The sequence below is a fragment of the Hordeum vulgare genome, chromosome 2H, assembly GCF_904849725.1.
Source record: "Hordeum vulgare subsp. vulgare chromosome 2H, MorexV3_pseudomolecules_assembly, whole genome shotgun sequence".
NCBI classification, from domain to species: Eukaryota; Viridiplantae; Streptophyta; class Magnoliopsida; order Poales; family Poaceae; genus Hordeum; species Hordeum vulgare.
Window position 1 is genome coordinate 14,500,294 of NC_058519.1, and position 25,828 is coordinate 14,526,121.

Consider the following 25,828-nt stretch of genomic DNA (forward strand, 5'->3'; position numbering starts at 1 on the left):
AGGGCGGTCACCGAACCCGTACAAATGGCAACCCTTGGGGGCGGTCACCGAACCCGTACACGTGGAAACCCTTGGGGGTGGTTACCGGTACCCGTACAAATTGCTCGGGGCAATCTCCACAACCTAATTGGAGACCCCGATGCTTGCCCGGAGCTTTACACCACAATGCTTGAGCTCCAAGACACCACCAAGCTTCTAGGACGCCAAAGCATCCACGAAGAACAATATCTAGGGTACTAAGTACCAAAGGTAATAAGCTTCTCAAACTTCACTTCCACATATCACCGTGGAGAACTCAAACCGATGCAACCAATGCAATGGCAAGAACACACGAAGTGGTCAAGTCCCTCACACTCAAATCCCTCCACAACAACGAAAGCTATGGAGAAATATGAGAGGAAGAACAAGGAGCTCACAAAGAACTCCAAGATCTAGATACAAGGGGTTCCCCTCACATAGAGGAGAAACAGATTGGTGGAGATGTGGATCTAGATCTCCTCTCTCTTTTCCCTCAAGAACAAGCAAGAATCATTGGAGGGATTGAGAGTAAGCAAGCTCTAAGAATGTCAACAATGGAGGTAGAACAAGAGCTCAACAGATGGATAAGACCAAGGGGGAAGAAGACCCCCTTTATATAGTGGGGGAATAAATTAGACCGTTACCCCCACTTACAGCCCGAGCCCAGCGGTACTACCGCTGGCTCCAGCGATACTACCGCTGACCCTCCGGCGGTACTACCACTGGCTGCAGCGGTACTACCGCTGACCCTCCAGCGGTACTACCGCTGGCTGCAGCGGTACTACCGCTGAGCCCATGGTAGCGCAAAGATACTACCGGGCCAACCACCGCCAAGAAAGTCTTCACAAAAATGTCCGACGTAGTACAACCGCAAAGATGACGGTACTAAAATCTTGGAGCGGTACTAACGCTGACCAGGGGCGGTACTACCGCTGGTACAGCGGTACTACCGCCAGCTCTAGCTGTACTACCGCTAGGGCGAGTGGTACTACCGCCAACTCTAGCGGTACTACCACTAGGTCCAGCGGTACTACCGCTAGGTCCAGCACTTCTACCGCTCGCCACTGAAACAGCCATAACTTTCACATACGAGCTCCGAATCAAGCAAACCCAAGCTTTCTGGATTCAGGACGACAAGAGCTATAGAGATGTGAGTCCTCTATGAATGAAGAACCAGCAAAAACTCCAACATCAAAACATCATAGTAGATGCATATGGACTCTGTTTTCGATGAACTCGAGCTTGTCACGAAGATGACCATAAGCTCTAGAACTCACAAAGAGAAACACCAAACAAGAACCAAGAAGTATGATGCAAGGATGCAAATGGTTTGAGCTCTCAACGAATGATACGATCAAGCTACTCACTTGAGATCCCCCCTTGATAGTACAACAATCTATCCTAAACAGAAAACCTATCAATGGCAAACCTATACCTTGCACCTCGTCCTCTTGAGCTAGATGATGATGATCTTGGCTTCCTCAAGATGGACCACCTTTCTTGATTGCGTTGGCTTGATGAAGACTAGTTGATTGCTCCCCCATACTCACTATGGGTGAGCCACTCTTCAGCATATCTTCACAAGTCCATTGCCACCACAATGGACGGCAAGCTTCAAGCATGATATCTTCGTGCTGATCCACTTGAACTTGCACATCGCAATCTTGATGACGATCACAACTTGACGTCATACTTCATGGGTTGTATGAGATCTTCCCTTTGACGCAAGCCCATGGAAACACACCTAACCCCCACGTAGAACTCTCATGAAAACCATGGGTTAGTACACAAACACGTAATGGACAATGCTTACCATACCATGGGATCACTTGATCCCTCTCGGTACATCTTGTACGCTTTGTGTGTTGATCATCTTGATTTACTCTTTGTCTGAGATCTTTGATCAACCTTGTGTCTATATGACCATTCTTTGGATAATACCTAGAATACCATCTTGGTCATCATATAAACTCCTTGAACCCAACAGATGGATTTCAAGAAGTGACTATGGACAAATCCTATAAATGTAACTTAAGGCAACCATTAGTCCATAGGAATTGTCATAAATTACCAAAACCACATATGGAGATATATGCTCTAACACGGGATCAAGGGGTCCTTAGGGAGCCGGCCCTCTATTGTGGGCCAGCCCAGCGGGCCGTACTATTGAAGACCGGACTATATGACAACCTCATACTCAGGAAGGAATATTCTTAAGGCTCACATGCACTCCAAGTTTAGAAGGATTAGGTCGTCTCATCTACCCTCGGTTGATGGCGGTAACATGTTAACCCTAAGGACCCCAGTGTCTATATAAACCAGAGGGTCCCATCTGTGTAGGGAGAGGTTGAATCGTTTAGGATTTAGCTTATACGATATCGAGGTAGATCAATTCTGTAACCATCATCCACATGAATATAATTGAGTAGAACGTAGGGTCTGACCTCATAAAGAGGTCCCAAGCCTTGGTAAACACTATCTCACTCTCCTGCAATCCATCGATCCAAGGCGCACAGTTCGGGACCCCCTACCCGTGATATGCCGGTTTTGACACCGACACCATGAGTCTGCCAAGGGGTACAAGAGTGATCCAGGAGTGGATCACTGGGCATCGGTCAAAATTATCCTTAGTAACTAGATAACTAAGGAAATGTCTCTTGATTATGTATGTGATAAAAGAGTTCATCGTAAAGGGTTACATCGATGCAAGCTTTGACACCAATCCGGATTACTGTGAGTAGCAAACTAGATTCGTATAGTGGAGCGGTCATTTGGAATAGTTCCAAGTGGAGCATGGTAGCAACATCTACAGTATCACATAGAGATTTTGAAAGTACACACGGATCTGAATGTTACAGAACCGTTTAATAAAACCTCTCTCACAAGCAAAACACGATCAAACCCCAGAACTTATTGGGTGTTAATCACATGGTGATGTGAACTGGATTATTGACTCTAGTGCAAGTGCGAGACTGCTGAAAATATGCCCTAGAGGCAATAATAAATTATTTATTATCACATTTCTTGGTTCATGTTTATCATTTATTATCCATGCTATAATTGTATTGATTGGAAACTCAAATGCATGCGTGGATACATAGACAACACTGTGTCCCTAGTGAGCATCTACTAGACTTGCTCATTGATCAGAGATGGTTAAGGTTTCCTGACCATAGAAATGAGTTTTCATTTGATAATGGGGTCACATCATTAGGAGAATGATGTGGTGGTAAAGACCCAACCATAAACATAGCATCTGATCGTATCAGTTTATTGCTACTGATTTATCCATGCCAATGTATCTGTTCCTATAACCATGAGATCATGCAACTCCCTAACATCGGAGGAATGCCTTGTGTGTATCAAACATCACAACATAACTGGCTGACTATAAAGGTGCTCTACAGGTATCTCCGAGGGTGTCTATTGGGTTGGCATCGATCGAGACTAGGTTTTGTCACTCCTATGAAGGATAGCTATCTCTGGGCCCAATCGATAATACAACATCACAAGAAGCTTGCAAGTAATGTGACTAAGGAGTTAATCACCGTATCTTGTATTACGGAACAAATAAAGAGGCCTATCGGTAACGATATTGACAAAGGTATGGTGATACCGATGATCGAATCCCGGGCAAGTAACATACGGATGGGCGAAGGGAATTGCATACGAGATTGATTGAATTCTTGACATCATGGTTCGACCGATAAACATATTCATAGAATATGTAGGAACCAATATGGGCATCCAGGTCCAGCTATTGTTTATTGACCGTGGAGGTGTCTTGGTCATGTCTGCATAGTTCTCGAGCCCAGAGGGTCTGCACACTTAACTTTTGGTGACGATTTGGTATTGTTGAGTTATACATGTTGGTGACCAAAAGTTTTTTGGAGTCCCACATAAGATCCCAGCTGACATCACAAGGGGCTCTGGAATGGTCCAGAGATAAATATTTATATATATAAGTGGTATTCGGGTTTCGAAAAACTTTTCAATATTTGTGGTATTGTACCGAGAATTCTGAAAGGGTTCCGAGGATCCACCGGGAGGGGCCCAGCCACCCCGGGGTCCACATGGGCCTAAGAGGTGGCGCACCAGCCCCTCGTGGGCTGGGCAGCCGACCCCTAAAGGGCCCATGCGACCAAGGGTAGGTGGGGGAGGTGCCTTAGGAAGGGATGACTCCTCCCTAGGGCTCCCACCTCCCTTGTGGGAGGAGGACTCCTCCCCCCTTTTGGCCGGCCAGCCCTCCTTGGAGGAGGGGCCAAGGCTACTCCTACCTACCCCCTCCTCCTATATATAGAGATGGAGAGGGAGGGAAGACACACTCCAAGGCATAGGTGCAACCGTCCCTCTCTCCCTAGACCATTTTCTTCTCCAAAACGGGTTTGCGGCAGCGCTTGGCGAAGCCCTGCTAAGATTGCTCGACCTCCACCGCCACCACGGCATCATGTTGCGGGAGAACTCATCAACCTCTCCGCCCTCGCTTGCTAGATCAAGAAGGTGGAGACGTCATCAAAATGTACGTGTGCTGAACACAGAGGTGATGTCTGTTCGGTGCTAGATCGGGACAAATCGTGATTGGATCGCGAGACGGGCCGTGATTGTGCCACGAAGGTGTTCGACTACATCAACCGTGTCTATTAACATTTCCCACTTCACTATCTATACAAGGGTATGTAGATGCACCCCCCTCTCATAGATGTTGATCTCCATAGATTGATCTTGATGAGCGTAGGAAATTGTTTGTTTCCCATGCGGTATTCCCCAACAAGAGTTGGCGATGTGGATTCATTTCTCCACATGGATCCTCGAACAGTTCCTTCGGGTAACCTTGAAGGACTCATCCAAGCATGGTAAATATGATGCCTCCAAGGTATTTGGGTCTACAAGGAGGAACGTTGGGTGTCAGACTATTAGGTCTGACCGCATGATGTGGACGTAGGAATGGCGGTGGCTTGGTGTTGGGGGACTGGGCGAACCCTTTTGATGGTCTTGCCCCTCCACTTATATAGACATCCAAGATGGGTCACCTATTGAGGCCCATTAGGACTCGACGACCAATTTCCACTCACATTCAATCCGAGAGATGTCCCATAAGCATGTGGCCCTACAGGTTCACGTACATGGATACGACCCGATTCAATAGTTGGTAGACGATCCTAGTAGAACATGCCAACTCCCATATGTGCACAAAGTAATATTGACGAATGTTGACAATGTGTAATATGTGCATTCCTTTTTCCTAATAAAATATGTTGTCGAGCTCAATGTGAGTACTTATCGCCTTTGCTGCTAGCTTGGCCTCTCTTCTTGAAACCATGATGCAGATTCCCAAAACGAGTAAACACTTGACCCAAGTTGCATGGACATGCTTTCTGAATCTGATCATCAAAAGGGCATAAATAATATCTCTTTGAATTGGAGGGGCGAATTCTATTTTCGCCAACCTTGTCTTGTGGCATGTTCCATGACTCACCTGAAGTTGCCTTTATAACTATATAGTTACATAATAGTGTTTTCAGACCATAAATGCAGACCTTGAAAATTCCCGGAAATATTGATCGAGTGAGGTTATTTGGCATGCATTAAGGTGCTTGAGACGAGACTTGTTAGTATAAGCCGCTGGTATCGGCACATTGAAAATGTCTTCATCTGAAGGTCCAAGAACTCTTCGAGAATGAAGGTCTAGGAAATGGTCATACTATCGAGTTAGTATATATCTATGCCCACAACTTTTTAAACATGGTCATTAACCAAATCATATACTAGTCAAAGGATATGTTTCTGCATAAACTTATCAACTAGAGAACATTAGAACAATCAGACCACAATATATAGTCTCACAACAAGTCACATACTTACGGATACATATCAACAATGATGTTGAAGAACAATACAAGTAGCTCATAAATACATAAGGAAACGTGATGATGTTGGATCTAGCGAAGGCGACACTAGAGCATTCTTCCTTTCCTGAACTTGTTGCATGTCAGAGAAACTTTCTCGTTGTATTTGTGATGTCAAGAGACCTATTGATGCGGATATAGTCACTGGCATAGCTTGTTGATCATTGTTTTGATCGCTTAGGATTCCCTTTTTACTTCACCGAGACATAGCTTCATTTTTTTTTCTGACTTTGCTATTTGTTCGTGTGATTCTTGGTATGTCTGTGTTTGTGTTGGATATGTGCATTTTAGTTATGCAAAGGTCGAGTGTGTGCTTATTATATTTGTATTCACTTTATACTTCATCTTGAGTTGATAAAATCATCATTTGTCCAAAAAATACTTGAGCATGTAAGAAAATCTGAAAGCAGTTATCTAGAGGTGGATAAATGTGAGATTATAATTTGCAACAATTGAGTCGATGCTTTAAAATATACTATTTTATCGAGTCACATACGAGGATATTGTGTTGATGCTCTGAAAACAGTTTTGGACAGTATACCAAGCAATGCTACACCTACAAAGTGACTGTCGTGGGTATAAGCCTGACAGTAGATGTGTAGGGTACGAAAAGGATGGGCAGAGCCTTAGCTACGGCGAGGTTGTATGAGTTCAGGCCCCTCTGCGGTGGAGGTAATAGCCCTACATCTCAGTGCCCAGGGAGCTTGTTGTCGATTGGAAATATAGAATACAGTGAGTTGCTAACCCCTCTACCAGTGGGGGAGGGTGGCTTATATAGAGTGCGCTGCCCTCCACAACGGTTCCGGTACAGGGGTTGAGTAGTGGGGATTGAATGCGTACGTTACAGGTAACGTATGCTCTAAATGCTAATAAATGTACCCGGAAACGTGCGACCGTTTCTCTCCAGAGGGGTTACGATGTACCGAGTGTAGCCGGTCGGTTAGCTTGGTATCCTCCGAATGCTAGTCTCCGACTGGATGGTCGAGGACCTGTCACCGACTGGATGATGGGGACTCCTTAATTCAGTCGGGACTGACTAAGGGCCTTGTCCGTTGTGAGGGGTAGTCCTTGGGTAGGAACTACATGGCAGGCCTATGACCCTACCCTAGGACTATGACCCCATCATTAGTCCCCGAATGGATTGGGGTTGAAACGACGAAGCGTTGCTTGAAGTTTGGATCCGACTGGAACATATTTGGCTTGGGCGTTGCTTGCCTCAATCCATGTTATCTCTTTTGACCAACGATCCAAGTGGAAGTACTCGCGAAACAGACTGTCGGAAGCCGAGTGCTTCTGTGGCATCTTTTGACGCGACCGGTCAATTGACAGCGGCGGATTTTCCGGGATCTCAAATTTCGGTTTCCGCGCGCTCAGCGGGGATGACGCCATCGCGCTCGACTAGCGCCTGACGCCTCGATTCTCGCGCCTTCAACCCCTCCACTAATATTGCCGTGGTGGATCGGGGGGATAAGGTTTCGCGGCCACCTGCCAGCGACCCAGTTGAAACCCTACTTAAATCTCGGCGGCGAGGCTTCTTGGTTACGCTCGCCGAATCTCTTGCCTTTGCCTGCTCCATCTCTCTCGCCACCTCTAGCGCCTCTACACTCTTCCCTCTCCCTTCCTCCCGCGGGCTCGCAGTTTCCGCCATGACCAAGGGTCAGATGAGCAAGATGGAGGCGAGGAAGAAGAAGGGGAAGGCGGCGGCTCCTGCTCAGCGGCGGCAGCGGCCGCTGCCGATGGGGTGGATTCAAGGCGACTTCCTCCGCTCCATGGTGACGGAGGGGGATCTGCTGCAGCTGGTCGAGCACGGGATGATCGTGCACAAGACTTGGAGGCTGCCGGCGGAGAACGAGGTCGAGCCGGCGCCCCGGGAGGGGCAGCGCGTCTTGCTTCTCAGCCACGTCTATCGAGGTTTCTCCTTGCCTCCGCATCCTTTCTTCAAGGGCATCATGAATCACTTCGGGGAACAACTTGACCACTTTCCCCCGAACGCCATCGCCCATCTCTCTGCCTTTATAGTTCTGTGCGAGTGTTTCATTGGCTGTCCTCCCCATTGGGGGCTATTCAAGCACATATTTTCTACTAGATCCCAGACCATCAAATGACTTAGCCAGTCGGATGATAAAACACATCTTCTCCACCTCTACGAGGGTCTAGGTTTCCAGAAAAAGAGTCGGAGCAGTTATCCTGCCCTCCAGCTAAGTGAGTCGGTCAGGAACTGGCAGTCGACGTGGTTCTACTACCAGGATATCGCCTGCCCGAATGCTTCGACAGGGCTGCCTCCCTTTAGCTTAGATCGGCCCGCCCCACCTAAGCAACTCGCGCTCACGAGGGCGGAGAAGAACGACATCCAGCCTCTGGTCGGGGCGCTCGTAGATGTCGTCAGGAGGGGGTCACTAGCATAGACTTGCTGGAGGTCTTCCTTGGTCGGCGTATCCAGCCCCTGCAGGCTCGCGACCATGCCATGTGGCATTATACGGGGCCCGAGGATTCCACTCGGACCAACGTTGTGGGCGTGACTGAGGAGAGGGTGACCTCGTGGGTGCTCCAGATCACAGGCCCCTGCGAGAATCCCGAAGGATCTCGGCGAGTGAAGCCCTTCTGCGCGGATAATCCTCCTCCGAATCAGGTGAGTGGCACTTGTCGAGTGCTCCTAACTGTCTTAATCTTATCGTTTGATTGAATCTCTGTGTGACGTCTGATGTCGCCGACTGAATTTTATGTAGGAGTGGACCAACTGGTTTTCTCCCGTCTCGAACGGGAACCCGGCCGAGGAGGAGGAAGGCAGCCAGGAGGGCAGCGTGGAGAGCGCTGAATATGTGTCCGACAGCGGGGAGTCGGAGGAAGAGACCAGCAAGGAAGAGGAGGAAGACGAAGAGCAGGACTCGCTGCCACCGCAAACAGAGCATCGGACCAAGCGCCGACACGAGCCTGCCGTTCCCTCGGCCCCTCCAGCATCTTCGAGTGCTCCGCCCACTGCTCCGGTGGTCCTGAGTGCTCGGAGCACCAAAAGGGCCAGGGATGCTGCCGCTGAGCCTGCGGGTCAGTTTTCCAAGGCGGCCAAACCGAGTGGGTCGAAACCTCGGAAGACTCTGCCGCGGATGAGGGTTGCTGTCCCCGTCACCTCCACGTAAGTGTATCGATCTTCTAATTTCTTCTGATATCCGAGCGAATTCTTGTTTATTGGTCGAATGGATTTCAGTCGACAGAGTTGCTACTTCTGCCACCTCTCCGGCGCGCCAAGAAGACAACCTCATGGATACGGACAACGTCGTCTCGTCTCAGCCAGGTGTGTTGTAGTGACCTTGAGTGTTTTGTTCTATCATAGGTTCTGCCTCTTTCTTTTTTTGAGATCTTGCGTCGTTCGGTCTATCAGGGGCGATTTGCGTGGACGAGGGCGATCACGGGAGGACTGAACAGGCTGTGGAGCCCGTTCTTGAGGCTGCTCTGCCTGTTGCTGCTCTCGCCGCCGACGTGCCGCCGACTGAACCGGCGCTGGTGGTTGAGGTGCCGACTGGAACGGACCTCGGGATGCCTCAGGAACTTCCGACGATGCCAGGCTCGTCGAATGTCGAGTTCAACATCCAGCGTCTCCCGGAGGAGCAGGTGGGAGTGGCCAAGGGAGCCACGGTGCAGGCGGAGCTGATGGCTGGGGAAGCCAAGAGGGCCTACGACTCCATCGCGTCCTTGTACCAGCGGAGCTTGGAGCTGCGGGATGATATCCGAGTAAGTGGGCTAGTAAGTATTTATTTTTCTCTTGTAACCCACTGGGTGTTTTTGGATAGCAGCTGTTGTTTGCAATGGGTTCACTCTGAGTGAACCCAGTGGGTGTAGTCCCCGAGACTTCTATCGAGTGCTTGCACCAGCAATTGTCTTTATACATATTGTCTTTGCTTTGGTCAGGTCTGTAAATAACATGACCGACTGCTAGCAGTTGTGGCAATCGGAGTGCACTTTCTGTAAGAGTCTCCGAGAGTAAGTTGTACTCAGGTCGGGTAGTATTGGCCTCGTAGGCGTAGGTTGTAACATGCAGCTCGATAGGGCGGGCCTGCTTGAGTTGCATGCCAGTGGGGTCACTCTTAGTGAACCCACTGGGTGTAGTCCCCGAGACCGCTGTCGACTGCTTGCGTCGGCAGGGGTATGAAGAACTTAGACTTTTATTGTTGAATTTTCTGATTGTCCCTTGGTGTTTGGTGGCAGAAAATTTGTGAAATGGGAACAGCCCATGAGACTCTCAAGGCGGAGAGGAATCAGCTCGCTGGTGAGCTTGATGCGGCCATGCTCGCAATGGCTGGCATGAAGGATGCTCTGGAGGGACGAGAGAAGTCATTGGAGCAGGCTCGGGAAGCGAACAAGGTGTTGACTGAGGAAGTGGAAAAGATGGGGAAACAGAGGACTGCTCTGATGGGTCAGATGGACGTGCTGAACAAACGGTGCAGAGCACAGGAGAAATACGTCAGCGACTGGGCTCGGCAGATGATGACGCGTCTGGCTGGTAAGTCCTGCTTTTTCCGAGTGGTTGTGTTATGCGCGTCACACTTGGCACTTATTGTCTGTTTGTCCTGTTGTCGCAGATTTTTTCTTTGACACCGAAGCTGAAGCAGCTGACGTGGAGCGGTCGATTCTTGAGAACGTTCCACTCGGCGAGGATGCCAATCGGGATCTGCTCCGTGCGCACATCCGCGTGGGCAAAGTTGGTCCTTTCATCGGTCGACTGAGAGAAGTCGTCGGCCGAATCGACAAGGAGCTTTGGCCAGAAGATGAGTCGCGGCAGGAGATGGAGAACCTGATGACCCGACTGGAGGAGATTCCCAACCGAGTGCAGTCGTGGAAGAAATGTGCAGCTCGTTGTGGTGCAGATGTTGCTCTGTCCCTGGTCCGAGTCCATTGCAAGGAGGTGCGCGAGGAGAAGTTGAAGTCCAACACGAAGAAACTTTGATTTGAAGACTTCATGGAAACCTTCCTTGAAAGCGCCACCCGCATCGCCGACGGTATTAATCTGGACACATTCGTGGAGCCCTCCAGTCCTGGTGTTAATTCAGATGAAGCGTAAAAACACTTATATCCTCGGTATGCCGAGTGTGGATCTGTAAGAAACTTTGGCCACTATTGTTCGCCTTCACATTCTTGGTTTGGTCTGGGTAAGCTTGATCCACACCGAGCCACTATCTTTGGTTGAACTTTGAATTGATTCTTTTGCTCTTCTGTTGCAATGTTGACTCGAGTTTTCGTTTGGCGTTTCTTGGTGAAGCCAAAGGCAAACATTCGGAACATGTCAGTTGTTTTGACATCTGCATGAGCCTCATTGAGGGTCCGTGGAATTCCCTAAGTCTCCGAGTGTGACGTTAAGAGTACACTCGGAGAAGGTAAATACTTAGGCGATTCTGGACCGCAGCTAAGTCTCCGAGTGTGGCGTTAAGTACACACTCGGAAAAAGTTAGTACGTAGGCGATTCTGATCGCAGCTAAGCTCCCGAATGTGCCGTGAAGTGCACACTCGGAGAAGGTGAATACTTAGGCGATTCTGGATCGCAGCTAAGCCCCCGAGTGTGACGTGAAGTGCACATTCGGAGAAGGTTAATACTTAGGCGATTCTGGATCGCAACTAAGTCCCCGAGTGTGACGTGAAGTGCACACTCGGAGAAGGTTAATACTTAGGCGATTCTGGATCGCAGCTAAGTCTCCGAGTGTGACGTGAAGTGCACACTCGGAGAAGGTTAATACTTAGGCGATGTTGGATCGCAGCTAAGCCCCCGAGTGTGACGTGTAGTGCACACTCGGAGAAGGTTAATACTTAGGCAATTCTGGATTGCAGCTAAGCCTCCGAGTGTGACGTGGAGTGCACACTCGGAGAAGGTTAATACTTAGGCGATGCTGGATCGCAGCTAAGCCCCTGAGTGTGACGTGTAGTGCACACTCGGAGAAGGTTAATACTTAGGCGATGCTGGATCGCAGCTAAGCTCCCGAGTGTGACGTGTAGTACACACTCACAGAAGGTTAATACTTAGGCGATGTTGGATCGCAGCTAAGCCCCCGAGTGTGACGCGTAGTGCACACTCGGAGAAGGTTAATACTTAGGCGATGCTGGATCGCAGCTAAGCTCCCGAGTGTGACGTGTAGTGCACACTCGGAGAAGGTTAATACTTAGGCGATTCTGGATCGCAGCTAAGCCTCCGAGTGTGACGTGAAGTGCACACTCGGAGAAGGTTAATACTTAGGCGATGCTGGATCGCAGCTAAGCCCCCGAGTGTGACATGTAGTGCACACTCAGAGAAGGTTAATACTTAGGCGATTCTGGATCGCAGCTAAGCCCCCGAGTGTGACGTGTAGTGCACACTCGGAGAAGGTTAATACTTAGGCGATTCTGGATCGCAGCTAAGCCCCCGAGTGTGACGTGAAGTGCACACTCGGAGAAGGTTAATACTTAGGCGATGCTGGATCGCAGCTAAGCCCCCGAGTGTGACGTGTAGTGCACACTCGGAGAAGGTTAATACTTAGGCGATTCTGGATCGGAGCTAAGTTTTTTTTTGTTGAGACCGGAGTCTGTGACCGCGGAAGAACTTTGAACCTGCAAAAAACTCAATCTGCTTTATATTATTTCACCAATACTTGTTCTTTACATTGCTTCAGTCGACGGTCACGTGTAGAAGCGCTTCAGGAGATCTCCGTTCCATGCACGCGGCTCGTCCGTCTCTCTCTCGATGTTGTAAAGTCTGTATGCTCCGTTGTCCAGCACCTTGGAGATGATGAAGGGTCCTTCCCAGGCCGGAGCCAACTTGTGAGGTCTTTGCTGATCCACTCGGAGCACCAGGACGCCTGCTTGGAACGTGCGACTTCTGACGTGGCGTGCATGGAAACGCCGCAGATTTTGTTGATAAATGGTTGAGCGAGTTAGTGCCATCTTGCGCTCCTCCTCCAGAATATCCACTCCGTCTTGCCTTGCTTGTTCTGCTTCGGCTTTGGAGAAGAGTTCGACTCGTGGCGCATTGTGAAGCAAGTCACTCGGAAGGACCGCTTCTGCTCCATAAACGAGGAAGAACGGTGATCGCCCTGTAGATCTGTTCGGGATTGTGCGAAGTCCCCAAAGCACTGAAGGTAGCTCGGTAACCCAAGCGCCAGCGGCATATCCTATCTCTCGCAGGAGTCGGGGCTTCAAACCTTGCAAAATAAGTCCGTTTGCCTGCTCTGCTTGTCCATTGGACTGAGGATGCGCTACGGAAGCAAAATCCACTCGGATGCCTTGGCTTGTACAGAAACCTTTGAATCTGTCCGAGTCAAAGTTTGTCCCGTTGTCCGTGATTATGCTGTGAGGTACACCAAATCCGAAGATGATGTCCCTAACAAACTTGATGGCTGTTGAGGCGTCGAGCTTCTTGATGGGCTTCGCTTCGATCCATTTCGTGAACTTGTCGACTGCCACCAACAGATGTGTGTATCCACCTTGGCCTGTCTTGAATGGTCCGACTGTATCTAATCCCCAAACAGCAAACGGCCACACAAGAGGGATCGTCTTCAACGCAGACGTCGGCTTGTGGGACTTGTTGGAGTAGAACTGGCAGCCCTCACATCGGTCAACCATATCTTTAGCCATCTCGTTAGCCTGCATCCAGAAGAAACCAGCCCTGAATGCCTTGGCGACGATTGCTCTCGAAGAAGCGTGATGACCGCAGGTCCCCGAGTGAATATCCTCCAGAATCAGCTGCCCCTCCTCTGGGGAGATGCATCGTTGAAGAACGCCTGAGATACTTTCTTTGTACAATTGGCCATCAATGACAGTGAACGACTTCGACCTGCGGACTATCTGCTTGGCCTAGACTTCGTCTTCTGGTAGTTCCTGCCTGAGGATATATGCAATGATCGGCACAGTCCAATCGGGGATGATGGCAAGAATCTCCATGACCAGGTCAACCACAGCAGGTACATCGACTTCAGTCGGATCCGTTGAACTCTTTGGTTGTGCCGGCTCTTCTGTGAAAGGATCTTCTTTGACTGAGGGAAGGTGGAGGTGCTCGAGGCAGACGTCACTCGGGACTGGTCTCCGAGTGGATCCGAGTTTTGCCAACTCATCAGCTGCTTGGTTCTTCAGTCTTGGAACATGGTGAAGTTCTAGACCTTCAAACTTCTTCTCAAGCTTCCTCACTGCATTGCAGTATGTAGTCATGGTGGGGTTCCTGACGTCCCACTCTTTCATCACTTGATTGACCACCAAATCCGAATCGCCGTAGACCATCAGGCGACGGACGCCGAGTGAGATGGCCATACACAACCCGTAGAGGAGAGCTTCATACTCTGCCTCGTTGTTGGAGGAATCGAAGTGTATCTGTAGCATGTACTTGAGCTTGTCGCCCTTTGGTGATATGATCACAACGCCAGCGCCGGAGCCATTCAACATCTTGGACCCATCGAAGATAATTGTCCAATGGGCCGTGCAGATGTGGGTCGGTTTCTGTTGTTCTACCCATTCTGCTATGAAGTCAGCCAGAGCTTGAGACTTAATAGCTTTCTTGGCCTCGAACTTGATATCACAGTAAAGCATCTCCATCGCCCACTTCGCCACTCGGCCTGACGCGTCTCGATTGTGGAGAATTTCCGACAATGGAGCATCAGAAACGACAGACACCGAGTGGTTTTGGAAATAATGGGCCACCTTCTTCGCAGTCATGTAAATCCCGTAGATAAGTTTTTGATAGTGGGGATACCTCTGCTTGGAAGGAGTCAGGACTCCGAAGACGTAGTACACTGGCCGCTGAACTTTGTATGCTTTGCCTTCTTCTTCTCGTTCGACTGTAAGAACAGTACTGACGACTTGATTTGTAGCCGCGATATACAGAAGAAGGGGCTCTTTATTGAGCGGAGCAGTAAGAATCGGCTGGGTGGAAAGTAGGACTTTGAGGTCGTCGAATGCGACTTGGTCTTCGTCTGTCCACTCAAAGGTATTTGATTTCTTCATGAGTCGGTACAGAGGAAGCGCTTTCTCGCCGAGTCGACTGATGAACCTGCTCAAAGCCGCCAGGCAACCTGTGAGCCATTGGACGTCGTGTATTCTGACCGGCTTCTCCATTCGGACGATGGTCCCGATCTTTTCGGGGTTGACATCGATCCCTCGTTCAGAAACGAAGAAACCGAGTAACTTTCCGCTGGGAACGCCGAATGAACATTTGGCGGGGTTGAGTTTGATATCGTACCTACGAAGGTTGGCGAATGTTTCTGCCAAGTCGGTCAGCAGGTCAGAACCTTTGCGTGACTTGACTACGATATCATCCATATACGCCTCCACATTCCGACCGATCTGGTCGAGGAGACATTTGTGGATCATGCGCATAAAGGTAGCTCCTGCATTCTTCAGACCGAATGGCATAGTGATGTAGCAAAAGCACCCGAATGGGGTGATGAAGGCTGTTTTTAACTCATCGGGACCATACAGACGGATCTGATGATAGCCTGAGTAGGCATCAAGAAATGACAGACGCTCGCAACCCGCAGTCGAATCGACAATCTGATCTATGCGGGGGAGCGGAAAATGGTCTTTTGGGCAAACCTTATTGAGATGCTTGAAGTCGATGCACATTCGGAGCGACTTGTCCTTCTTGGGCACCATGACAACATTGGCGAGCCACTCGGAGTGGTGAACCTCGCGAATGAAGTTGGCTGCCAGCAGCTTGGCCACCTCTTCCCCGATTGCCTTCCTCTTGTGCGCGGCAGACCGGCGCAGGCGCTCTCGGACGGGCCGAGAAGCAGGATCCACATGCAGTCGGTGCTCAGCCAACTCCCTGGGTACACCTGGCATGTCAGAGGGTTTCCATGCGAAGATGTCCCAGTTCTCACGGAGGAATTGGGTGAGCTCGGCTTCCTATTTAGGATCAAGGCTGGTGGAGATGTTCGTCGGAGCAGCAGTGGCGTCCGTCGGGCGGATGCTGACCTTTTTCGTCTCTCCCGCCGACTGAAATGCAGACTCTGAAGCTGGTTTCTTCGAGCGCATCAGGTTGGCGGGGTCGACTGTTTTCTTGTACTCGTCCAGCTCGAGGACGGTCATCTGCTGGTCGGCGATTCTTGATCCCTGCTGCACACACTCTTCAGCCCGCTGCCGATTACCTGTGATGGTGATCACACCCTTCGGGCCTGGCATCTTCAGCTTCAGGTATACGTAACATGGACGGTCCATGAAACGCGCATACGCTGGGCGACCCAGAATTGCGTGATAAGCGCTCTGGAAGTCGACCACTTCGAACATCAGCTTTTCCTTGCGGAAGTTCTTGTCGGAGCCGAAAACGACGTCCAACGCGATCTGGCCGAGTGACTTGGCCTTCCGTCCAGGGACGACTCCATGGAACTGCATGCTGCTCTCGCTGAGTTTGGACATCAGGATGCCCATCCCCTTGAGTGTGTCGGCATACATGATGTTCAAGCCGCTGCCGCCATCCATGAGGACTTTGCGCAGTCGGACTCCTTCTACCACCGGGTCGACGACCAGAGCCTGTCTCCCCGGGGTGGGTACATGTGTCGGATGATCCGACTGGTCAAAGGTGATCGCAGTCTGAGACCATTTGAGGAACTTGGGGCTGGCAGGGGTGGCCATGTTCACCTCTCTGTTCACCAGCTTTAGTCGACTCTTGCTCTCGACGTGAGCAAAAATCATCAGGGTTGCATGGACTTGGGGGAACGGATCCTCCTTATCCTCCTCATCCTATTCATGGTCCTTCTCACTCGGCTGCCCTTCGCTGAACCCCTGGATCAGGAGGCGACACTGTCGAGTGGTATGCTTCGCATATATGGGGTTGCCCTCTTTGTCCATCTTCGTATGAACCGGACATGGCTGGTCCAGGATGGGGTTATTGAACTGCTTCTTCTTGGGGGTGAACTGAGCCTTCCCTTTGCCCTTGAACTTGGCATTGGTTACGGCTGCATCTTCTGCTTGCGGAGCGGTTGGAACTTTCTGCTTCTGCTTTCGAGTGTTGCCCCCGTCTCCTTCAGCAACTGTTTTGTGATTGCCGCTTCGGATGCGGTCCTCTTCTTCGCCATTTGCATAGCGTGTCGCTATCTCCATCATCTTGCTCATGGAGATGTCACCTGTTCGGCCAAACTTAAGGTACAGATCCCTGTACCGCACTCCTGCCTTGAAGGCGTAGACTGCTTGATGTTTGGTGACGTTCTCCACCGTGTGGTAAAGAGTTATCCAACGCTGGATGAAGTCGCGCAGGGGCTCATTCTGCTTCTGGACGCAGTGCTGGAGCTCCACGAGGCCAGCAGGGCGCTTGCACGTCCCTTCGAAGGTCCTGATGAACACCCGGGCCAGATCCGCCCAGCTGTACATGCTCGAGGGGGCCAACTGATTCAGCCACGCTCGTGCCGAGCCGTCGAGCATCAGAGGGAGGTGCTTCATGGCGACATGGTCGTCTCCTCCTCCGATCTGGACTGCCACTCGGTAATCATCCAGCCACGTTTCTGGCTTGGACTCCCCTGTAAACTTGTTAATTCCCGTCGCCAATCGGAAGTTGGGAGGGATGTCAGCCGAACGGATGGCTCGACTGAAACACTCGGGACCAGAAACGATGGCCCTGCTTCCACTCGGATGGTCAATATCGCGACCATCGCGGTGGGCTCGTCCCCTGTCGACCCTCCGCTGGGCGATATGCCCTCTTGCGTCGGGCCTTGGGTCGTAAGTGTCACCGACTGAACGCCGATCATCATGATGTCAGGGCCCGTAGGGCCCACCCCGCGGAGGGGTGCGTGAACTGCGGCGATCTTCATGATTTATGGAACGGCTGCCTCCTCTGTGCTGCTGATGGGAACCTGGGCTGTGAACTGACCGATGTGTATTCGCATGAACAGAACTATTATAGATCTTGTTGTGCGACTGGGAGACCGCCGAATTCTGCTGCTGAGCCGTGTGCAACAGTGCTCGGATCTACTCGATCCCTCTACCAGCCTATGAATCAGTCGGCTGGAGGGAATCGGCTATCTTGGCAGCCGCAGCCAAGTTGAGGAGGGGTGTGCGGAACAGCTCCACGTTGCTCCGCCGAGTGTGCCGACTGGCAGAACGGCGAGGTGGACGACGCGCGCCGAACGCTTCACCGATCTCGTGCTCGTTCCGGCCAGCTTGACGGGGATCTTCATGGGAATTGGCCATGTGTACTTCTGCTGCAAGCCCGCGACCCGCGTACTCGGAAGGAAACTCAGTCGGAACTGAGCCCGAGCACTAGGACGGCGGGGCAACCACAACTGACTCTAGGACCGCAACTTGGGAAGATGCGCTCTGGCGCGCCTGGGCGTGTTGCACCCAACGCTGGAGCCGCGGACGGCGGTGTAGGTCGACAACGGAGCCGACTGCTGGAGAAGAAGAATGCCGCGGGCGCCGGCACGGAAGTGCGTAGCCCCGCGACAGGGAAGCGCCTCGACGTTGAGGGGCGAATCCCGAAGCCACGCCGAATCGTCGACGACGAAGGAGAGAGCGCCGAAAAAGATCTGGTGACCCATGCCCGAATCTCCGCCGGACGACATGACGAAAGGAAGTAGTCGCAAACTCGCCGGAAGTCGCTTAGACGCCTGCCCCACGGTGGGCGCCAACTATCGTGGGTATAAGCCTGACAGTAGATGTGTAGGGTACGAAAAGGATGGGTAGAGCCTTAGCTACGGCAAGGTTGTGTGAGTTCAGGCCCCTCTGCGGTGGAGGTAATAGCCCTACGTCTCAGTGCTCAGGGAGCTTGTTGTCGAGTGGAAATATAGAATACAGTGAGTTGCTAACCCCTCTACCAGTGGGGGAGGGTGGCTTATATAGAGTGCGCTGCCCTCCACAACGGTTCCGGTACAGGGGTGGAATAGTGGGGATTGAATGCGTACGTTACATGTAACGTATGCTCTAAATGCTAATAAATGTACCCGGAAACATGCGACCGTTTCTCTCCACAGGGGTTACGATGGACCGAGTGTAGCCAGTCGGTTAGCTTGGTATCCTCCGAATGCTAGTCTCCGACTGGATGGTCGAGGACCTGTCACCGACTGGATGATGGAGACTCCTTAATTCAGTCGGGACTGACTAAGGGCCTTGTACTTTGTGAGGGGCAGTCCTTGGGTAGGACCTACATGGCAGGCCTATGACTCTACCCTAGGACTATGACCCCATCAGTGACCGAGAACCATTTTGTTAGCACCACACATAAATGGTTTGAAATCATAGATCAGTTTATTATTAAATTAAGTCCAGTACTAATGTCATGTGGCACATCACCTAGATATCATTACATAAGGAAGTACTAGGAATTATGCACAAAATTAATACATGGATTACAACAATTTCAGGGATAGGTTTTGCAATCCTCTTTATATATACTACATAAGTTTGTATTAATTGAACATGTATGTAAATGTCTAGATGCAGGCGAGTGGGAAAAAATGATAGCTATACAATATGTAGTACACCTCATATTATGCAAGAATTTATTATTATCATACCATATTTTAGAAAAGGTCCGTATCTTATCGTAATAGAGAAATGGTTCATACATAATTCACATAAAGTGAAGTTAGGGTCTCTTTGAGACTAGACGCGAGGGTGTATGCATCTTCACGCTTGAACATAAAATCCATTGTCCGGGCAAGATCAGTTGCCTTCTCTTTATGCACCATTTGATGATTATTGTGAAGACGTTCGTGGACAATGTCCATCCATGCTTCTTCAATTATCACCCTGAGCTTTGCATTGGCTCCTGCTACCGTGATCCTGTGCTCTTTTGTGCAAGTTTGCACCGTGGATACCACATGCTCTGATTTTTGTTCTCGCTACAAAATAAAAACAAACAACATGATTAATTAGATGAGGTTTCATCATAATTGATGCGTGTATAGAATATAGATATAATTATTATTAGCATATATGGAGACCGCAAGTGTCCAACTCGAGTGCTGCTCATGCATAGGTTCCTCAGGAGGTGAAAATTATCCTGTCTGTCGGTTCACTACCTCTGTGATCCCTCACTGCTGCCACCACTGTCGGCTGCCATGATGACATCAAGGTAGTTCTCTAGGTTTTGGATCCTATATAGAAGGGCGCTCATCATGGGAGTTGGCTGGTCGCATAGTGGTCAACAAGCGAAGGGACGTAGTGGCATGACAGGTAGACAACCACAATGTGGTGTCTTGTTTGGGTTGCTAAGTTGTCACTTGTTGTTGAGACCTGAAACAAGATCGTCATTCTAGGTCTTATAAGTTCCATGGTGGGATGGTGTGCCTTCTCTACCCTTGGCATTATGCACGGTGTGGTGTTGGGGAAGACACTCAGATCGTGTTTTAGCGATGGATGGATGATCACTAGCCAGTGTTGGGTGGTGGATGGTGGCTAGATCTAACCAAGTCTCATCGGGAATATGGCGATATAGATGTGGTTGTGCAGATGGTGATGGGCAGTACTTAAATCTAGCTAGCATGTTCTAAGCTTCATTCATTCCAAGGGGTTCGAACGGGTTTAGGGATGACACACTCTGGCAAAAGCTTCTCTTCGATGGGGGGCAATGCAAACGAGGATGGCACTTGTGGAAATCTTTCTACTCCACAGAGACATTGTTCAACGATCATTTCTTCACATCCACTTAATCATTGTCGGTTAGATATGAGCTAACCTCGATGGGTGATGCGTTAACAAAGCCCCTCCCCCGCGTCGTCCCGATTTGGCGACACGGGGGAAACGCCACTGTTGGTGACTCCCGAGCCTTCCTATCCTTCTCTCGTCTTGCCGCTGCCTGAGGGGACCACTCGCAAAGCTCGGGCGGGATCCTATGAGATTGGCAACAGGGCATCTCATCTCGTGGCAGCCCACTTAGATCTAGGCAGCTTCGTGGGGTCCCGATGGCATCTTCCTCGTCCATCATGCGGCTGCTCCAAGTCGGCAGCGAGTTGGGCGCTCATGACCGTGCAGTGTTGCCGCAAGGTCGGCTCACGTCCTACAGCCGTGTGGGTTCATCTTGGCCCATATGAGTCTGCGGGAAGGTGTGTTGCATGACCGTTGTGCTGCTAGAGACCATGGTGGTGCCTGCGGCCAGCTAGGCAGAGGGGGGCTGGATCGGGGTGGCGTGTGGACCTGCTGTCGTGATGCTTATGGTGGCGATCCTTGGGCTCTTTTCGCATCATGGCAACGTCCTACAAGATCACTCCTCCTCAATATGGTCATCGACGTGTTCCGGAATTGCTGCAAGAGATCTTGCACAGGATATGTGGATCAAACATAATCCAGTCGTGCATGTCCATATCACCCTACGAGGTTCTGAGGCCGTAGCGCGAAGCTCTGTTGGTTCATGACACCTTGGGACATGTTGGCTTCTCAATTTCTATGGTGAAGACAGTGCACAACCAATGAAAGTTATATCCTAGGTTTTTACCGTGAAAGTCACAACTCTTAGGAGCAGCAGTGGTAAGTGGAGGCGGCAGTTTTGGTAGAACTTGGCTTAAAATTATTAGTTGTGGCATCAGATTTGCGTGTTCTTCTAACAAGCGGCTATGTGTCCTCGCAGTGCTTATTTGGTTATGTCGCACTCTTTTCCCAGTTTAACTGTGTGCTTCATGTTGTCTAGTTTTGCACAAATTTCCATGATTCAACCTTAGTTGAGTTGTGTGGTTCATGTGGTCTTGGCCTAGTTTAGCTGGTGATATGTGAGATTTTCATCCTAATTTGCCTCATAAACTAGACCAATCTCTAAAATAATATGTCTGTATGGAAGGGCACGCACACCCTTCCATCTGATGAGGTTCTGTAAGAAAAGGATAATGTTGGTATATTAGTACACAAATTTTGGATTAAGTGACTACTAGAAGAATTTATTTTATAAGAAAATACATGTTTACAACATTAAAATACGGAGAGAGTTTGTACCTCATGTGACACCATGTCATTGCCAATGCGCCCAATTATGCATACACATCTTACTATTTTTGGATATGTTAAAGCCCACTCAAGAACCTCCTTTGTAGTCACATTTCCCATTGAAATAAATACAAGGCTTATTATGTGCATACATGCACTGCTGCCCACCGATATTTGCAGATGCTCTTCAACACTAGTTGGTACATAGTGTTCATCACGCCATTTCACCTCGGCATGATAGCATTTTGCGACGTCGATTACCTAAGCAATGTTAAATTTAAGGTGAAATGTGTGCATGGAGAATGTTTGGCCTTTATAGTTGCAGACTATCGGATAATAACTCAGAAAGCATAAATAATATAATTTTAAAACTTATACATACTCAATGAGAAATTTTATTGGTTGATGCTCAGTAAATTTGCAAGCTTGACCATTACATCAGCATGTATACTAGGATAATTACTTTTCTGTATACATCTATTTTTTGGCTAATTTGGTACGATTTTGAGAAACACGTACCAGTTCTTTTACCAATTCGGCATTCTTATTTTTTTGACGCTTTAACTCCTCCTCAAAATCATTTGTAGTGTTAAGTATATTGATGTATAATGCCTTCAAGTGTGCCGGTAATTGCTCAGCGGCTTGTTCATCCCACCTGTATTTCAGGCAAATTAGTGCTGAGTTATAAATAAATACATACATACATAAAAAAAATGATAATAAACTGAATAATTTTGCATTTATATTATGATGAAAAATATTTAGATTATTGTATAAATTTTTTGAAAAAAAATTGGTTGGTGAAACTTAATTTATTTTGGGACCCAACCATTTAGATGGATAACTTGAAGGCCATTTATCAGTGCAACTTTCGACACGATGTTTTATTTTACGTTTATGCATCATCTATGATCAAGGTATTGATACAAAAAAGGTATATAATTAAATATTGTTGAGTATTTTTGTAAACATAGGCAAATAGGAAGTAAATATCACAAACTGATTTGGTAATACCAGCCAAGACGAAATGGGTTCGCTGGGCCCCAGCCTGACGGCAGCCTGCTACCACCCTTTTAGTCCCGGTTTACAATACCAACCGAGACTAAAGGTGACAAATGAACCGGGATAAATGGTGGCCGTGCACCCGTCCGCTCCTAGCCATTGGGACCGATACTAATGATCACATTAGTCCAGGGACGAAACCTAACCGGGACTAATGCTGCAGACGAAAGATCTGTTTTCTACTAGTGCAAATAGAATTTGGAATTTCTTAAGGGAAACAAGAGTATGGACTGGCGATGGCAAGTTTTACCATATCGGGATTATTTACAAAATAATGATAATTGCAAATGTGTAGTGAATTCATCATGTGTGAGCTATGAGAAGTATTTATATGTGGCATGTATTAAGTTGTAAGGGCTATGTAGAACAGTCTCTACCGACTTACAAGAGTTTGCTACGACATGACACTGCTTCTACTATAATGAAAATTCAAATAATATATTACGAATTTGGCTTAGTACACTGTCGGCGGTAAATGAGTATTGTAACTTGGAGATGCAATGTTCGTAGCGATATTTTCTTATACATGATTTTCTCTTTTGAAAGAGAACTATATATGTTCCATGATTCTAGCTATATAGCAAGTTGTTGAAAACAAACTACAGTTAGGGTGCTTTTTGCTAACATTTTTTTATAGGAAACTTCATACATGATAAAAGATTTTGCATTCCTTCTCTTGGTGCAAGGTTGGTAACACACCATCCAGAAAAGAAAAACAAGGTGAACATACCGTTCCATTGCTGCCGTGAAGGTATTGCTTTCTTCTGTGCTACTATAGTTGTCATAGAAGTCATCAAATAATGATATAAATATGTTCAGTTTTGTGAGAATTACACGTGAATATGAATGTTGCGGCTCATAGACAACTCCAAGCACCCAAAAATGCATCTCCACTATTCTGTCTCGTGCAAATTGTAGATCTGTTTGTGACTTAAGGTCTTTCCACCAACTGCAAATTAATAGAAATATGTATTAGTGGAAGCTATAATATTTAAATAGTATTTTTCCGTCATTGGACACCGATAAATCCCAAACTTCCGGATTTTACTTATATTTTAGTTAGTCTTCTTACATCCTAAGAGTTTTCAACTCCTTGCAGTAGATTGTTTGCAAAATGTTGAAGTCAAGCTTAGCAAGCTCCAATATGTCCTCGTCTCGCGTAGCCTTTTTCTCGTACACCGGGATGTAACGTCTAGTTTCCACTCTCTTGACTCTCCTGAAAATGGGTGTTTTCAGTGCACACCGAACCTCTTCTGCCAACTGTGGTTCTAGATGTTCTAGCATGCACTGCAGACGGTTGTTGGTGAAGATAATAGCATCATCCAACACTTCTTCCCCACGAGTCCTAAGATATGATGCGTTATATAGTGCCAACAACGAGTCCGCATCATTGCTTACAAAGTTTCCTCGATCATCTCTGAACTTCATAAACACATCTGCATGAGCAAGTAAATATTGCATATATCATGGCTTATAGACAATATCTAATAGTTAAATTAACATAATAGTACATATATGTAGGATTGAACAGCTGTGATGGTGAATTGGTGATTATACCAGGTGAGACGTGGTACCCATGCGTCCTCAGCAAGTAGAACCGCGCTGCTGTTGTGCGCAGATCGTCACTCGAGCCTTGATCGTCAGCATGTATTCCATGAAGTAAGTCTTGGATCTCCTTACCGAAGTGATAGGCCACACCAGTCCGCTGCAGCGTGTCGATAAGCTCCATCTTCATAGGTAGATCGGAAGAAGATCCGGCGGCCAAGATGGATTTTCTCACTCGTTCCTTCTTGATACTTGCCATCTCCGTCATTGCCAAATACTGCAAGGCAGGTAAACGTATGTCATCTTGGAAATTTGTGAGAGGTAAGAGTGCATGCTCGGGTTCAAGAATGTTTCAAAATTCTGAAAACGTTCATACATGAACACATTAGCATACTACATTTGCCTATGTGTATTCGGTAATACTATTGGTGCAGGGACAGAAACTAAGGGAACTTTTACTTTTTCTGAAAGAAAAACAAATTGTTAACTACCTGTGATTGAGTGCATGGGTTGTGGTTCAGGAAGAAATGACCCCAGATGCTGGGGATGTAATGTCGTCGGGGCTCGTGCAGGTCAGCAGTAACCACGTTTGAGCCATTAGCAGGAGCAGAATAGAAAGCTTGTTTTGCTTTAATGGGAATGGATGGGAATGGATTCTTTGATGAAGTGCAGTGCTACCTTAGGTATATATATAGAAAGGACGAAGGAAGTACGTAGGATCTACGCCACCACAAAAGTAATACTCTACCTGTACACTATACAAACTGTGGGGACATACACATAAAAGTTCGACTCTCACTGATTGCAGCAGGTGCATGCATATGTTTTGAATGATGTCTGTGCGGAAGATAAAGTTTCATGTGGGCACAAAGATAGACATGATACCCTACAAGGGAGCCCAATGAGTCACGGAACTATTGGTTTGACATGTTTCGAGACTATGGTGCATGTATATCACAAGGATTCATCACGAGGCCGTAGTACTCTAAAATTTCTAAAAATTATATTCACGTTCGTGTTCCATGACTGATAACCCTTATAGGCAGCATGGATTATCTGGGTGTTTGCGAATTCTCACGGAAAATCACAAAAAGGTCGGTGCAAAAAAAATTGTTGACAAAATAGAAAAAATTTCGAGCATCGATATTCTGAGGTCAAAATATATGTTATTTTCTTCACAAAGTTCTGTTCACAGTTCACGATATAAACATGTACTTCCTTCGTTCCAAAATAAGTGTCGTTGGTTTAGTACAAAATTTATACTAATTTAGTATTAAACCTACGATACTTATTTTGAGGCAGAGGAAGTATGTTATTAAACCTACGATACTTATTTTTGCATCTTGAACATTCATATATACATGGTACAACATTCAAGGATTTTACAGCCAGCCGGCCCGGAACCACCATAGTATGCATGTGCCGGTGTGCGTCATCACTGCTATGAT

The 25,828-nt window shown here is 48.2% G+C and overlaps 1 protein-coding gene across 1 annotated transcript; it reads right to left on the reverse strand.

Annotated features, from left to right (window-relative positions):
- Window positions 1-19,345: 19,345 nt before the first annotated feature.
- Window positions 19,346-25,025, reverse strand: LOC123429194 ((E)-beta-caryophyllene synthase-like). Its single transcript, XM_045113252.1, has 7 exons — window positions 24,872-25,025; window positions 24,393-24,657; window positions 23,908-24,271; window positions 23,566-23,784; window positions 22,293-22,428; window positions 21,783-22,034; window positions 19,346-19,699 (listed from the first exon to the last, which is right to left on the reverse strand). The coding sequence occupies exons 2-7, from the start codon at window positions 24,646-24,648 to the stop codon at window positions 19,418-19,420; spliced, it is 1,509 nt and encodes a 502-aa protein (XP_044969187.1). The 5' UTR covers window positions 24,649-24,657; window positions 24,872-25,025; the 3' UTR covers window positions 19,346-19,417.
- Between the last annotated feature and the right edge of the window lie 803 nt (window positions 25,026-25,828).

Bases quoted from the DNA above. Each gene is read 5' to 3' on its own strand.
- LOC123429194 (XM_045113252.1), bottom strand. From the start codon at position 24,648: ATGACGGAGATGGCAAGTATCAAGAAGGAACGAGTGAGAAAATCCATC. The intron at 23,785-23,907 runs GTAAGAAGACTA...ATTAATTTGCAG, and splicing joins GAGTTGAAAACTCTTAGGAT to TTGGTGGAAAGACCTTAAGT. The intron at 19,700-21,782 runs GTACAAACTCTC...TTTATTTTGTAG, and splicing joins ATGACATGGTGTCACATGAG to CGAGAACAAAAATCAGAGCA.